Source organism: Aphelocoma coerulescens, chromosome 1A, assembly GCF_041296385.1.
Source record: "Aphelocoma coerulescens isolate FSJ_1873_10779 chromosome 1A, UR_Acoe_1.0, whole genome shotgun sequence".
Classification (NCBI taxonomy): domain Eukaryota; kingdom Metazoa; phylum Chordata; class Aves; order Passeriformes; family Corvidae; genus Aphelocoma; species Aphelocoma coerulescens.
This window is the reverse complement of record NC_091014.1, coordinates 1,605,978-1,622,975: the sequence shown is the minus strand read 5'-3', so window position 1 is coordinate 1,622,975 and position 16,998 is coordinate 1,605,978. Positions and strand designations below refer to the sequence as shown.

General features: G+C 54.7%; 1 protein-coding gene across 2 annotated transcripts in view; it reads left to right on the top strand.

Moving 5' to 3' along the window:
- SHANK3 (SH3 and multiple ankyrin repeat domains 3) overlaps positions 1 to 16,998 on the top strand; it is a 154,491-nt gene that overhangs the window by 83,836 nt on the left and 53,657 nt on the right. For both annotated transcript variants that reach the window (XM_069033593.1, XM_069033601.1), the window contains exon 14: positions 6,898 to 6,980. In XM_069033593.1, coding sequence (XP_068889694.1) covers positions 6,898 to 6,980 — 83 coding nt within the window. The remainder of the gene's footprint in view (positions 1 to 6,897; positions 6,981 to 16,998) is intronic.

The following is a 16,998-nucleotide window of genomic DNA, read 5'->3' as shown; positions in this document are numbered from 1 at the left end:
TGGAGTAGGCCTGGAATGGGACCTGGAATGGGACCTGGAATAGGCCTGGAATGGGACCTGGAATGGGATCTGGAATGGGATCTGGAATGGGGCCTGGAAGAGGCCGGGAATGGGACTGGGAATGGGCCTGGAATAGGCCTGGAATGGAATCTGGAATGGGCCTGGAATGGGCCTGGAATGGGCCTGGAATAGGCCTGGAATGGGACCTGGAATGGGATCTGGAATAGGATCTGGAACAGGACCTGGAATGGGACCTGGAAGAGGCCGGGAATGGGACTGGGAATGGGCCTGGAATAGACCTGGAATGGGATCTGGAATAGGACCTGGAATGGGATCTGGAATGAGACCTGGAACTGGATCTGGAATGAGACCTGGAGTGGGACCTGCAGTGGGACCTGGAATGGGATCTGGAATAGAACCTGGAATGGGATCTGGAACAGGACCTGGAATAGGATATGGAATAGGACCTGGAATGGGACCTGGAATGGGACCTGGAATCATCCCTGTTCCTGCAGAACCCCGGGAGTTAAAGGTGGGCTTTGGATCAGGGAGAACTATGGAAAACACCCGGAAAAGGATTGGAAAAGAATGTCCTGGAGAGGCCACCAGCACCATCCCCACCCTTCAGTGCCCGAGGCTGAGCGGAGAACCTGGAATAGGAGCTGGAATCCCAGGAATTCTGAGTCCCTGCGGAACGCTGGGAGTTAAAGGTGGGCGTGGGTTTCAGCGCCGCCCCCGGCCATTCCGGCTCCTTTTGGAATCAATGGAATGTGCGGGAATCAATGGAGCCGTGATTCATCCCGGCTCCCACGCTTTCCAAGGATGGCGGCCCTGGCTCCGGTGACGGCTCCGGGCTCGGATCCCACACACCTGGATCCCGCCCACATTCCCGGTGACGCCGATGCCGCTTAGGTAACGCTCCCCCCACATTCCCAAAGGATGGGGAAAAAACAGGAAAAGCCACCCAGGAGACACCTGGAAGAATTCCAGGCCGGCTGGAGAAAGCTTGGAGCAAGCTGGGATAGCGGGAATCGTCCCTGCCCATGGAATGATCTCGAATCCCTTTTCCAACCCAAATTCTGGGATTCTCAAAATAAAGGGGGAAATGGGGCTATAAAATAATTTTCTGTGGATTCACTCAGTTATTCCCGTGGGAAAACCATTGGAAGGGGTCACAACTTCCCAGGAAAGCGCTGGAATGTTGGGATATTGGCTGGAGGGGGATTGGACTCCCTGGGAATTTTTGGATAAAGGTTTCTCAAAGGAAAACTTGAGTTCGGCTGAAGCTGCTGGGGAAATCCTAAAAAATCCATGGAATTCTTGAGGTGGGAAAAGCCCTCCGAGCTCACCGAGCCCAAGCTGGGCCTGATCCCCAGCCCAGAGCTCTGAATGGAATTCCAGGAATTCCTTGGACACCTCCAGGGCTGGGAATCCACTGCTGAGACGAACATTCCGTTGGAGAATCCTGGAGTGCTTTGGGTGGGAATGGAGCTGAAATCCCATCCAATTCCAACCCTTGGGCGTCTCCCACGATCCCAGGCTGCTCCAGCCTTTCCTTGGCCACTGCCAGGGATCCAGGGGCAGCCCCAGCTGCTCTGGGAATTCCAGCCCAGCCCCTGCCCACCCTCCCAGCCAGCAATTCCCAATTCCCAATCTCCCATCCAGCCCTGCCCTCTGGCACTGGGAAGCCATTCCCTGGCTCCTGTCCCTCCAGCCCTTGGCCCCAGTCCCTCTGCAGCTCTCCTGGAGCCCCTTTAGGCCCTGCAAGGGGCTCTCAGCTCTCCCTGGATCCTTCCCTTCTCCAGGGGAACATTCCCAGCTCTCCCAGCCTGGCTCCAGAGCGAAGCTGATCCAATCCTTTCTCAGCCTCTGGATTTGCTCCAGGATTTCCACGCCCTCCTGCTGTCAGGAGCACCGGAGCCTCCCCTGCCTCTGGAATCCTGGAATGGTTTGGGTGGGAAGGGACCCTAAATCCCATCCCATTCCAGCCCTTGGACACCTCCCGCTGTCCCAGGCTGCTCCAAGCCCCGTCCAACCCGGCCTCGGGAATTTTTCTCCCAGGCTTGGAGCCCTGGGGATGGAGAAGGAAGAGGAGAAGGACATCCCTGCTCCCGGAAAATCCTGGGAATCCTCATCCGCCTCTCCCAAAGCTCAGCCATTCCCAAAACCACCTTGGGATCAAAGCATCCCAGGCAGATCCAGGGAAAGCTCCAGGTCTGGAAATCGTGGAAAATCCATCCCTAAATGCCCTCCCAGGGAGGAAATCAACCGGGAGGAGTCTCCCATCCAACGGGAAAACCAAATCCAAAGGTCTGGAATTAAATCCAGGAAGTTCCTGCTGGGAATGAGGGAAATTCCCTGAGCAGGAGGTTCAGCCTTTCCCGCCAAAGCTCTGGTGGGAAAAATCTCCCCCTGAACATTCCCAGTGGTGCTCCAATCCAATTTCCTTGGATTTGGGAATCCCAGTGGGAATTTACAGCACGGTCAGCGGGATGGTGCTTCTGGAATGAGCTGGCCCAGGAATGGCTGTCGGGAATCTGCTTCCAGAGGGACCCTCGGCACCTGGAAAGGGGAATTTTCTTGGAGAGGGGAGACTTTGGTCCATCCTGAGGAGCATCTTGGTATCCAGCTGGGATTTTGGGATCCATGGAATGTGTGAGGTGACTCTGAAGGGTGGCTCCAGGACAGCTCTTAAGTCATTCCCATCATTTTAATGGAGTCTGTGGCATGAAAATCCCAGGATTTTTAGATTCCCTGTTTTTCATGGATCCTGCAGAAGCCCATCTGTAATTATAGCACTGGAATAGCAGGGAAGTGCTGGGAATTCGGGATTTGGGTGGGTTTCGTTTCCATGGAAAATGTTTCACATTCCGTGCTCCGCAGTCCTGCTGCACCTCAGGCTTTGGGATCGTGTTCCTGGTGTGGAAAATGAAGGAGAATTCCCGGTGGGAATGGGGTAACAGGCAGAAATTCCTGCCCAGGTGGGATTGGGATCCTGGAATTGTAGAGGATGGATGCAGAGGGAATTATCCCAGTGCCGGTTGCTCATGGAAACCTGGGAATGTGATCCCAGCTCTGCCTGATCCGTGTCTTCCATCCAGGATCACCTGGGACACCCAGCAGGATCCCGGTGTTCTGGGGGATCCGAGGTGTTCCCGGCAGGGATCCATTCCCTTCTGGATCCTTCCTGGTGTTCCCAGTGTTCCTGGCAGGGATCCATTCCTTCCTGGTGATCCAGATGATCCAGGCTGCTCCAGGTGTTCCTGGCAGGGATCCATTCCCTCCTGGTGATCCAGGTGATCCAGGCTGCTCCAGGTGTTCCTGGCAGGGATCCATTCCTTCCCAGCGATCCGAGGTGTTCCCGGTGTTCCTGGCACAGCTCCATTCTTTCCCGGTGATGTGGCTGATCCAGGGTGTCCAAGCTCATCCCAGCAGGGATCCATTCCTTCCCAGTGTTCCCAGTGATCCAAGGTGTTCCCAGCAGGGATCCATTCTCTCCCAGTATTCCAGGGGATCCGAGGTGTTCCCAGTTATCTGAGGTTTTTCCCAGCAGGGATCCATTCCCTCTGGGTGATTCCGGTGTTCCCAGCAGGGATCCATTCCCTCTGGGTGATCCCAGTGTTCCCAGCAGGGATCTGTTCCCTCTGGAGGAGCTGGCGAGGCCCAGCCCGGCCCCTCATTCCCCAGTGGAATTCCAGTCCCTTCCCGTGCCTCGGGAACGGATCCATGGGGAATTCCCACTGCCAGTTCCGGGTGCTCTGGTGCCACCAGTGCTCCCCACCCCTCCCATCTATCCCGTCCCATCCCTTCCCAACATTCCCATTGTTTTCCATCTCTTCCCTTGGCTCCCCATCATTCCCATTGTTCCCATCGCTCCCCATCAATCCCATTGTTCCCTTTGTTCCCCATCATTCCCGTTGTTCCCATCACTCCCCATCATTCCCATTATTTCCCATCATTCCCATTATTCCCCATCAATCTCATTGTTCACTTTGCTCCCCATCATTCCCATTATTTCCCATCATTCCCATAATTCCCCATCATTCCCGTTGTTCCCATCACGCCCCATCATTCCCATTATTTCCCATCATTCCCATTATTCCCCATCAATCCCATTGTTCCCTTTGTTCCCCATCATTCCCATTGTTCCCTTTGTTCCCCATCATTCCCGTTGTTCCCATCACTCCTCATCATTCCCATCATTTCCATTATTCCCCATCATTCCCATTATTCCCATTGTTCCCCATCATTCCCATTGTTCCCATCACTCCCCATAATTCCCATCATTCCAATCATTCCCCATCATTCCCGTAATTCCCCATCATTCCTGTTGTTCCCATCACTTCCCATCATTCCCATTGTTCCCGTTGTTCCCCAACATTCCCATCATTCCCATTATTCCCCATCATTCCCATCATTCCCATAACTCCCCACCATTTCCATCATTCCCCATCACTCCTGTTGTTCCCATTATTCCCCATCATTCCCATTGTTCCCATCGCTCCCATCTCTCCCAATCCCTCCCCATCCCTTCCTATCCCTCCCAGTTGCTCCCACTGTTCCCCATCCCTCTCCAGCATTCCCAGTTCCCCATTCTTCCCCATCATTCCCACTGTTCCCATCTCTTTCCGTCCCTCCCCAACACTCCCAACCACTTCCCATTATTCCCATCGCTCCCATCTCTCCCAGTCCCTCCCAGTTGCTCCCATTGTTCCCAGTCTCTCTCATCCCTCCCCAGCATTCCTTATCCTTCCCCATCCCTCCCATTGGTCCCGTTTCTCTCCATCCCTCCCCATCCCTCTCCAATATTCCCAATCATTCCCCATCCTTTCCCATCTCCCCAGTCTCTCCGCGTCCCTCCCCATTTTCCCCTGCCGCTTCCATCTCTCCCCATCCCTCCCCAACATTCCTTATCCCTCCCCACCATTCCCATTGTTCCCCATCTCTTTCCATCCCTCCCAACGCTCCCAACCACTTCCCGTTGTTCCCAACTGCTCCCATCCCTCCCCATCATTCCCACTGTTCCCATCTCTTCCCATCCCTCCCCATCATTCCCACTGTTCCCATCTCTTCCCATCTCTCCCCATCATTCCCACTGTTCCCATCCCTCTCCATCCCTCTGCACCCCTCCCACTGTTCCCATCTCTTCCCATCCCTCCCATTGTTCCCATCTCTCTCCATCCCTCCCCATCAATCCCATTGTTCCCATCCCTCTCCATCCCTCCCCATCCCTCCCATTGTTCCCATCCCTCCCCAATATTCCCATCTTTCCCTATCCTCCCATCTCTCCCCATCCCTCCCCATCATTCCCACTGTTCCCATCCTTCCCCATCTCTCCCCATCCCTCCCCACCCCTCCCATTGTTCCCATCCCTCCCCAATATTCCCATCTTTCCCTATCCTCCCATCTCTCCCCATCCCTCCCCATCATTCCCACTCTTCCCATCCCTCCCCATCCCTCCCCATCCCTCCCCATCTCTCCCCATCTCTCCCCATCTCTCCCCATCCCTCCCCATCCCTCCCCATCATTCCCACTGTTCCCATCCTTCCCCATCTCTCCCCATCCCTCCCCACCCCTCCCATTGTTCCCACCCCTCCCATTGTTCCCATCCCTCCCCATCATTCCCATCTTTCCCTATCTTCCCATCTCTCCCCACCCCTCCCCATCATTCCCATTGTTCCCATCCCTCCCCATCCTTCCCCATCATTCCCACTCTTCCCATCTCTCCCCATCCCTCCCCATCCCTCTCCAATATTCCCAATCATTCCTCATCCCTCCCCACCCCTCCCATCGTTCCCATCCCTCCCCAGCCCTCTCCAATATTCCCAATCATTCCCATCCCTCCGCATCCCTCCCATCGTTCCCATCCCTCCCCTCGCTCCCTCCTCTCCACTCCCGCTTTGGCTCCCACTTCCCGGCTCCTTCCCAAGCTCCTTCCCGGCGCTCCCGGATTATCCCGGCTCTGATGTCACCCCTGCGGCTCTGCTGGGAGGGACCAGCGGCCCCCTGCCCCTCCCCCTCCCGCCGCTCCTAGAGGGAATTTGGGGAGGGGGCTCCATCCCTCCGTCCATCCGTCCATCCGCCGCTGGATCGTTCCCGGCTTTTTCCAAGGATGCATCCCCCCCGCTCCTGGCAATCCGTCACTTAGCAACGCCCCGGGAAGGGGGGGAGAAGGAATTTTGGGAGCAAATCCGCCGGGATGAGGATTTAAACTCTGCCCCGCTCCTGCCCAGCCAACAGCGAGGAGGCACCGCCGCTTGCATCCAAGAATCCCGATTTTTTTTTTGGCCCCGCGGGAGAGGCGCTTGGGAAGTGTGGGAAGAGCCGATTGCCGATGGCCGAGCCCTTCGTTTAACGGGCGAAGCTCCGGATCCCGAATTCCTGCGTGGGCTCCGTATCCCTGCATTCCCGCGAGGGCTCCGTATCCCTGCATTCCTCTGCAGGTGACTGCGAGGGGGCCCGGTGGGCACCAGGGGGATCCAAGATTTTTTTTTTCTCTCTCTCCTTTCCTCCTCCTCCTTTTCCTCCTTTTCCTCCTCCTCCTCCTCCTCCTCCACGCCGAGGCGAAGTCGCTTCCGTCTTTTTGGTGTGACTTTGGGGACAACCACGAGAGCAAAAAAAAAACAATAAAGCCGCCCAAAAAAAAAAAAAAAAAAAAAAAAATCCAGGGGAAAAAAAAAAAAAAAAAGGAATCAAAAGAGGAAGAGAGAGAGAGGGAGGGGAAGCCGATCCCTGCGGAGATGAAAGGCTGGATGCGAAGAGGTCTCCTGGTGACAAAGGCCACCCCCGGCTGGTGACAAAGGCCACCCCCGGCTGGTGCCAGGGCCACCCCCGGCTGGCAGCGATGGTGCTGAAGTCTAACCCTGGCATCATTCTCTTGTGCTCTTTCCTGCCCAGTGACTACATCATCGAGGAGAAGACGGCCGTGCTGCAGAAGCGGGAGCATGAGGGCTTCGGCTTCGTCCTGCGAGGGGCCAAAGGTGAGCATGGATCCGGGATTTTTTGGGGTTTTTTTCCCAGTTTTTTTATCCCAGATTTTTAATTTTTTTTTGGGGGGGGGGGGGGATGGAGGGGGGTGGATTTAATTTTTGGGAGGCGTCGCGGTCACGCTCCGGGGTGGAAGCGGCGTTGGCGGCGGTGCTGGGTTGGGTCGGTGCGGTGGGCTGGGGGCCGGAATGTTGGGATTTTGGCGCTGCTGGGATTTTTGGGAATTGTCGCTTCTTTTCCCTGGGAGAATGAACGGCTCGGGATCCTCGTTCCCGGCAGCCCTGCGGGGGCTCCAAAGGGATTTTCTTCCCTGCTTTTGGTCCTGGGGCCATTAAAGACTTCCCAGGAATTTTGCTGGGGATGTTGCTCATGGTGGCTCGGAATTTTTGGGAATTGTCACTCCTTTCCCTGAGGGAATGAACGGCTGCTGCTCAGCTCCGGAGCCCCATTCCCAGCAATCCTGGGGGGCTCCAAAGGGATTTTCCCCAGCTCGTTCTGGGTCAGTGCCATGGCCTGGAGCTGCGTCTCGGAATTTGGGGGGGGGGGGGTTGGTGCTCATGGTGCCTTAGGATTTTTGGGAATTTTCAGTTTGCTTCCCTGAGGGAATGAACGGCCCCTGCTCAGCTCAGGATCCTCATTCCCGGCAGCCCTGGGGGGCTCCGAAGGGATTTTCCTCCCTGGTTCTGTGCCGTGTCCGATGCCATCGTGGCTCTCTCGTATTTTTGGGGGGTTTTGGTGCCGCTGCTGCTCGTGGTACCTTGGAATTTTTGGGAATTGTCGCTCCTTTTCCTTGAGGAATGAACAGCCCCTGCTCGGCTCGGGATCCTCATTCCCAGCGGTTCCGAAGGGATTTTCCTCCCTGGATTTCTCTGGGTCGGTGCCGTGTCCCGGGGCTGAGTCTTGGAATTTGGGGGGGGTTTTGGTGCTGCTGCTGCTTGTGGTTGCTTGGGATTTTTAGGAATATTTAGGAATTTTTAGGAATTTTTAGGAATTTTTAGGAATTTTTAGGAATTTTTAGTTCGCTTCCCTGAGGGAACGAATGGTCCCTGCTCAGCTCAGGATTCACATTCCCAGTAATCCTGGGGGTGCTCCAGAGGGATTTTCCCTGGCTCACTCTCGGTCACTGTCATGGGCTGGGGTGGAATCTCGGAATTTTGCGGGGTTTTGGTGCTGGTGGTGGCTTGGGATTTTTGGGAATTGTCTCTCCTTTTCCATGGAGGGATGAACAGCTCCGGAGCCCCATTCCCAGCAATCCGGGGGGGCTCCAAAGGGATTCTCTTCCCTGGCTCACTCCAGTTCTGTGCCGTGTCCTGGGGCCATCGTGGCTCTCTTGGATTTTGGGAGGGTTTTGGTGCGGATGCTGCTTGGAATTCCCGGGAATTTTCAGTTCCCTTCCCTGAGGGAATGAACTGCCCCTGCTCTGCTTTGGAGCCCCATTCCCAACAATCCTGGCGGGCTCCAAAGAGATTTTCTTCCCTCATTTTGTCCTGTCCTTTCCCACTTGCCGGGGCTTTTGGTGCCGATGCTGCTTGGAATTCCTGGGAATTTTCACTCCTTTTCCCTGCGGGAATGAACGGCCCCTGCCCGGCTCCATCCGTGGCTTTTTGGGGTTGGAATCCTCGGAGTGTTTCCCTGGATTTTGGCCAGGGAGAGTTTTGGGGGCTTTTTGGGATCCCTTGGGAAAACCGGGAGAGGTTTTCCTGCTGCTCCCACCCCGGAGCTCATTCCCGGCTCATCCAGGGGTGCTCCCAGGGCCGGGATCTTCCCTGGGATTTTCCCATGGCTCCTTTGGCCAGAATTCCACCTTTTTACTGCAAAAACTGAGTCCCTTGGGGATTAGGGAATGTTCCAATGGATTTAGGGAAGAGGAGGCAGGAAAAGCTCCGGATGGAGAGACTTCTCCACCCCCGGCATTCCCGGGAGCCAGAGGGACAGCGGCGCAGTTTTCCATGTGGGAGGAAAACTGGGAAGAGCTGCTCCTTCTGTGGTGTGGCTGCAGAGCCGGGCTGGAATGGGATTTTCCAGGAGAATTCCCAGATTTCCTTCGTTCTGTCCCTTCGCCCAGGGGCTGTTTGCATCCCGGTGGGAATCTTGCTCTGGCTTCTTCCCTCTCTCCCATTCCCGATGGATTTTTCCCATCCGTGGAACACAAAGTGAAACTTCAGGGCTCAAAATGGCATCCATGGATTTTTTTTTTTCCCCCGGATCAATCCTGCAGCTTTGTGTTGGAAAAACCAGGGAATTCGATCCCATTCCTTGGTTATTTCCCCCCTTTTTCCCCCCCTTCCCGGCTCTCCTGCCATTCCCGGTTTCCCTTCGTGCGCCGAGGCTGAGGGAAGCGCTTGGAGTGGGTGTGTGGCTCTGTGGCATCCGGGAATTCTGTGGGATTCGGGAATTCTGCAGGACACGTGGATGCAGAGGGGTCAAGGCATGGAAGCTCCGGGATCTGGGAATGCTCCCTCTGGAGCAGCATTCCCAAGTTAGGCAGGTGGCTTGGAAAGCCCTCATGGCTCCCAGCCCCTCATCCCGGTATTCCACGGATTTTAGACTGGGAATTGCTTGGCCCCGTCGGTGTCACCACCGCTGCCTTTGGAATTTCTTGGAAAACCACTCCAGGCCTGTAGGGAAAAGCAGGAAAAGGGGCTGGAAAAGGGAGGGGCTGGAGCTGCATCCCTGGCAAAAGGAGGGAGGTGGATTTTGGGATGATCCTTGAAGGAATTTGCTCTTCCTGCTACAAATTCCTCCCTGGAACTTCCCCAATCCCGCCAAGGGTGGGTTCCGTGCCCATCCCTGGGAGCAATTCCAGGGAAAAAGCTGAGCCCAGCCCGGGTCCTTCCCAGCCCATCCCACCTCCGGCTCCTCCCGATTCCCGAGGGGAACATCCCGTTCTATCCGAGGGATCGGACGGAGTCATTCCCGTTTATCGCAGTCCCTGCAGCTCCTGGAGCTGGGCTGCCCCTGTGTCCAATCCCTTCGGCATTCCCAGGGAAGCTGCGGCTCCCCTGGATCCCTGGCAGTGTCCAAGGGCAGGTGGGAGCACCCTGGGATCGTGGAATGTCATCATGGAATGGGATGAGCTTCCCACCCAACCCATTCCAGGATTCCATGATTTTATACGGATAACAAGGATATGGCCCAAAATCCAAATGAAGGGAATGAATCCAAGGATTTGCTGGATGGGATGAGCTTCCCTTTGGCTGGCTGGAGAGAACCAGGTTATTCCTGAAATTCCCAAGATGATTCCTTCCCGTGGATCTCCTGAAGGAGCCAATCCCAAGGGAAAGGAGGAGAGGGAACAGCCTTGAGCTGGGCCAGGTCGGATATTCCAGGTGGGAATTCCCTGAGCTTGGAGCTTGCTGGGATCCAAGGAATCAATGGATCCATTGGGAATTCCCTGAGCTTGCCGGGATCCCTGGAATCAATGGATCCTTTGGGAATTCCCTGAGCTTGCTGGGATCCAAGGAATCAATGGATCCTTTGGGAATTCCCTGAGCTCGGAGCTTGCCGGGATCCAAGGAATCAATGGATCCTTTGGGAATTCCCTGAGCTTGCTGGGATCCAAGGAATCAATGGATCCTTTGGGAATTCCCTGAGCTTGCCGGGATCCAAGGAGTCAATGGATCCTTTGACCTCCTTCCCTTTCCATGTGGCAAAACCTCCGGAGCCCCTTCCCATTCCCAGTGGGATGGGCAGAGCTGAAGGATCCACTCTGGGAACAGGGAATGTTTTCCCAAAGCTTTGGGATCGTCCTGGAGTGGGAAGAGCTCCCTGCTGCTTTTCCAGCCTTGTCCAGAGGAATTTTGGGACACCTGGGGACTCAGGAAAAGCAGGAATTGTGGCTGGAGGTGTCCATGCAAATTCCATGGCTTATCCCTATGGGAAGGGTGGGGATCCAATGGAAAACTGGGAGCGAGGCCCTGCAAAGTCTGGAATTCTGGCATCCTTAGGACACAACTTTCATGGGAATTTCACCATTCCGCGTTTGAATGGAGCAGCCCAAGGATTGGGAATGAGGAGCAGGAAAGGCCTCGGCTCCGTCAGGGATAATTCAAACATCGGGGATAATTCAAATATCCCGATTTTATCCCTTTTCCCACCACAAATCCAAACCCCATTCCCAAACCGGCACAAATTCCCTCTTTTCTGAACTATTTGGGGATGGTTTTCCCTGCTGAGCTTGGCTGGGAATGGAGTCACTTGTCCTGGGATGGGATCCATGGGATCATCCATGGGATCCATGGAATGGGATCTGCTCCGACTCCCTGACCCCTCCAGGGCTGACCAGGATGGGATTTGGTTCCCTCAGGATGGAGTTTGGTGCCTCCAGTTTGGGTTTGGTGTCCCCAGGGTGGGATTTGGTACTTCCAGGATGGGATTTGGTTCTCAGGATGGGATTTGGAGCCTCCAGGATGGGATTTGGTGCCTCCAGGATGGGATTTGGTTCCCAGGATGGGATTTGGTCCCCCTGGATGGGATTTGGTACTTCCAGGATGGGATTTGGTTCTCCAGGATGGGATTTGGTTCTCCAGGATGGGATTTGGAGCCTCCAGGATGGGATTTGGTCCCCCTGGATGGATTTTCGTGCCTCCAAGTTGGGTTTGATGTTCCCTGGATGGGATTTGGTACTTCCAGGATGGGATTTGGTTCTCCAGGATGGAATTTGGTCCCCCAGGATGGGACTTGGTTCCCTCAAGGTGGGATTTGATTCCCCCTGGATGGGATTTGGTGTCTTCAGGATGAATTTTGGTGTCTCCAGTTTGGGTTTGGTGTCCCCACGATGGGATTTGGTGTCTCCAGGGTGGAATTTCATCCTCCTGGATGGAATTTGGTCCCCCTGGATGGGATTTGATTCCCCAGGATGGGATTTGGTGTCCCCAGGATGGGATTTGGTCCCCCTGGATGGAATTTGGTATCCCCAGGTTGGGTTTGATGTGTCCCAGATAGATTTTGGTGCCTCCAGGATGGGATCTGATTCCCCAGGATGGGATTTGGTGTCTCCAGGATGGATTTTGGTGCCTCCAAGTTGGGTTTGGTGTTCCCAGGATGGGATTTGGTATCTCCAGGATGGAATTTGGTTCCCCAGGATGGGATTTGGTCCCCCAGGATGGGATTTGGTCCTCCTGGATGGATTTTGATGCCTCCAGGGTGGGATTTGATTCTCCAGGATGGAATTTGGTCCCCCTGGATGGGACTTGGTTCCCTCAAGATGAGATTTGGTTCTCCAGGATGGATTTTGGTGTCTCCAGGATGGAATTTCATCCTCCTGGATGGGATTTGGGTCCCTCAGGATGGGATTTGATTCCCCAGGATGGATTTTGGTGCCACCAGGATGGGATTTGGTTCTCCAGGATGGATTTGGGTTCCCCCACATGGCTTTGGTCCTTCAGGATGAGATTTGGTGTATCCAGGTTGGGTTTGGTTCTCCAGGATGGGATTTGGTGCTTCCAGGATGGAATTTGGTCCCCCTGGATGAGATTTGGTGTCCCAGGATGGACTTTGCTACCTCCAGGATGGGATTTGGTTGTCCGGGATGGAGTTTGGTTCACCAGGATGGGATTTGGTATCTCCAGGTTGGGTTTGGTGTTCCCAGGATGGGACTTGGTTCTCTCAAGTTGGGATTTGATTCTCCAGGATGGATTTTCTTGCCTCCAGGATGGAATGTCATCCTCCTGGATGGAATTTGGTCCCCCTGGATGGGATTTGATTCCCCAGGATGGATTTTGGTGCCTCCAGGATGGGATTTGGTTCTCCAGGATGGGATTTGGTGCCTCCAGGATGGAGTTTGGTGTTCCCAGGATGGATTTTGGTCCCTCAGGATGGGATTTGGTGCTCCCAGGCCTTCCTGGTGACCCAGCTCTGCAAGAGCTTCTCCCTCAGCTGGACCTGGAATTCCAGCTGGGAATTGTGGAGGAATTGAAGCCCAGAAAATCCCAATTCCCCAGCCAGAGCCATGGTGGCTCCTCAGGGGGTTCCAATGGTGCTTCCCAGGATTCCAAGCCCGAAGCTTTGGCGGGAAAGGCTGAACCTCCTGGTCAGGGAATTTCCCTCATTCCCAGCAGGAACTTCCTGGATTTAATTCCAGACCTTTGGATTTGGTTTTCCCGTTGGATGGGAGACTCCTCCCGGTTGATTTCCTCCCTGGGAGGGCATTTAGGGATGGATTTTCCACGATTTCCAGACCTGGAGCTTTCCCTGGATCTGCCTGGGATGCTTTGATCCCAAGGTGGTTTTGGGAATGGCTGAGCTTTGGGAGAGGCGGATGAGGATTCCCAGGATTTTCTGGGAGCAGGGATGTCCTTCTCCTCTTCCTTCTCCATCCCCAGGGCTCCAAGCCTGGGAGAAAAATTCCCGAGGCCGGGTTGGACGGGGCTTGGAGCAGCCTGGGACAGCGGGAGGTGTCCAAGGGCTGGAATGGGATGGGATTTAGGGTCCCTTCCCACCCAAACCATTCCAGGATTCCAGAGGCAGGGGAGGCTCCAGTGCTCCTGACAGCAGGAGGGCGTGGAAATCCTGGAGCAAATCCAGAGGCTGAGAAAGGATTGGATCAGCTTCGCTCTGGAGCCAGGCTGGGAGAGCTGGGAATGTTCCCCTGGAGAAGGGAAGGATCCAGGGAGAGCTGAGAGCCCCTTGCAGGGCCTAAAGGGGCTCCAGGAGAGCTGCAGAGGGACTGGGGCCAAGGCATGGAGGGCCAGGAGCCAGGGAATGGCTTCCCAGTGGCAGAGGGCAGGGCTGGATGGGAGATTGGGAATTGGGAATTGCTGGCTGGGAGGGTGGGCAGGCCCTGGCACAGGGTGCCCAGAGCAGCTGGGGCTGCCCCTGGATCCCTGGCAGTGCCCAAGGAAAGCTTGGAGCAGCCTGGGATCATGGAAGTGCCCCTGTGTCCCTTTGTCCCCTTCTGGATGAAATTCTGCTCCCAGAATTTATTCCATAGGGAGCCAATTCCTAATCCCAGAACATTTTCCCATTTGCCGACTCCTTCAGGCTCCGGCAGCGCTTCCCAAATCCTGGATCACGACGTGAACTCCCTGTGGGCTTGTGGCTCCCAGCCCACGGAAAACGCAGGGCCTGGAATGACACATGGATATCTCAGGGCATGGATTGGGATGGGATGGGATGGGATGGGATGGGATGGGATGGGATGGGATGGGATGTGTGGGATTTGCTCCATGAAATTTCTCCCAGAGAATCCGTGGCTGCCCCTGGATCCCTGGAAGTGTCCAAGGCCAGGCTGGACAGGGCTTGGAGCAGCCTGGGATAGTGGGAGATGAAATCCTGGAAGGATCCTGAAGGATTTGGAGAGCGCTCCGATGTTCCATTGGAACGTCTAAAAATAGGGATGAGTTGTCAACTGTTTGCTGCTTCTCCCGGGAAAGGCAGAAATCGTGGAAAGCCGTTGGTGGGAAGCATCTGAGATGCTTCAGCACATGGAGAAATGTCAGGGAAAGGTTCCCTGGGTGTGATCCGTGCTGGAGTGGAAAAATCCCGCCGAAAAGATGGGAACAAACGGATAAAGGAGGAAAAATCTTGGATCTGGGTGGAATCAGAGGCTTGGATTTGGCAGGAAGGGAGGGGAACGTTGGGAATGTTGCTGGAGGGACATCCAAGGAGAGGCCACCGGGGTCACACCGGAGCTCTGGGCTCCATCAGCTCCTAAAAATTCAATTTTTTGGGATCATTTGTAAGGATGAGAATTCCTCCTGGCTCTTGATCCAGCCCAGAAGGGTTAGGATGGAATTCCCAGAAAAGCTGTGGTTGCTCCATCCCTGGGAGTGTCCAAGGAAAGGCCAGAGCAGCCTGGGATCGTGGGAGGTGTCCAGGGGTTGGAATTGGATGGGATTTGAGGTCCTTCCCAGCCACAGCACCCCGGGATCCTGGAATTCGGGAATCCTTGCCCACAGAATGCTGGCAGTGCCTCGGGAATGGCCCGCGAGCCCCCCCGGGCTGGGCAGGGGCTGCCAGGGATCCGTGCAGGGAGAGCCCGGGAAAAGCGGGATCTGCCCCGGGATCGGGGCCGGGGGAGCTTTGCTGGGAGCCGGGCAGGGATCGGGAATGGCCTCATGGCTCTGCACAGCTCCTGCCCGGAGGCAGCGGGGATCGGGATCTGCTGTGGGAATGAGCCCGGGAAAAGAGGGAACGGCCTCGGGCTGCGCCAGGGGAGGGGCAGGGCGAGATTTGGGAATTTCCCCATGGAAAGGGCGCTCAGGCCTTGGAACTGCCCAGGGAGGTTTGGAGTCGCCATCCCTGCAGGTGTCCAAGGAATTCCGGGATGTGGCACTTGGTGCCTGGCTGGAGTTTTCAGCCACTTAATCCATCGAATCTTGGAATGGATTGGGTGGGAAGGGACCTCAAATCCCATCCAATTCCAACCCCTGGACACCTCCCACTGTCCCAGGCTGCTCCAGCCCCAATGTCCAGCCTGGCCTTGGCCACTGCCAGGGATCCAGGGGCAGCCACAGCTGCTCTGGGAAGCCTCTCCTGACCTATCCATGATTTTTGTTGCCCATCACAATCCGGGATTGGGATGTCTGGAGCTTCTGAATCCGTTTCAGGTGATTCCAGTTCTGTAAATCCCAGAAAAGAATTTTGCTTCCTTATCCAAAGCAGGAGCAGATGTCTGCTTTTCCTTCTTGGAAAACCAGGACCAGCCTCTGGAAAAGGCACGGTTGGCGTCCATGGGAAATTCAGGCTGGATATTGGGATAACTCCTCATGGAAAAGGCTTGGAATGGGTGCCCAGGGCAGGTTTGGCGTCCCCATTCCTGAAGGGGTTGAAATCCATGTGGATGTGGCATTTGGGGACCTGGATAAGAGCTGGGAATGGTTGAATCCGATGTTCTCCAAGGGATTTTCCAACCCAAACCATTCCCTGGTTCTCCAGCTCGTGCTGGACACAACTCCCAGGACATTCCCTCTGTGGGAATGGGGTTCTCTGGGATGGCCAGAGCAGCTTTTCTGGCCAGGAATGGGATTTGTCCTTCACTTCCATGAGAAGAGGGAATTTTTCCCTCCTGGCTTTGTTCCAGGATGTTGTTCCCATCCCAAGTGGATGAGAATTCCCAGACCTTGTGATTCCCACATGGATCTGGGAGTCCTGTGAGCCCAGGAGGCTCCGAGGCTGTCCCAGGGTCAGAGCTGGTGCATTTTTCCAGGGAATTGGTGGAGTCCCCATCCCTGGAAGTGTCCAAAGAACTGTGGATGCTGCACTTGGGAATGCGGGGCAGGAGGGGTTGGGAACACTGGGAATGGTTGGATCCGATGTTCTCCAGGGGCTTTTCCAACCCAGATGGCTCCATGATTCCATCATTAATTCCATTATTGATTCAAGCATTGATTTCATCTTGGGTTCCAGCCTTGATTCCATCTTGGATTCCGTCATTGTTTCCATCGTTGATTCCATCTTGGATTCTGTCATTGGTTCCATCGTTGATTCCATCATTGATTCCTTCATTGGTTCCTTCATTGATTCCATCTTGGATTCCAGCCTTGGATTCCTTCACTGATTCCATTATTGGTTCCATTACTGATTCCTTCATTGATTCCATTGCTGATTCCATCATTGGTTCCTCCATCGATTCCATCATTTATTCCATCCTTGATTCCATCATTGATTCCTTCATTGATTCCATCTTGGATTCCTTCCTTGATTCCATTGTTGATTCCATCTTGGATTCCGTCTTGGATTCCATTACTGATTCCTTCATTGATTCCATCTCTGATTCCAGCATTGGTTCCTTCATTGATTCCATCTTGGATTCCTTCCTTGATTCCCTTATTGCTTCCATTACTGATTCCATCCTTGATTCCATTGTTGATTCCTTCATTGATTCCAGCATTGATTCCATCATTGATTCCATCTTGGATTCCAGCCTTGGATTCCTTCATTGATTCCTTCATTGATTCCATCTTGGATTCCAGCCTTGGATTCCTTCATTGATTCCTTCATTGATTCCATCTTGGATTCCAGCCTTGGATTCCTTCATTGATTCCATTATTGCTTCCATTACCGATTCCA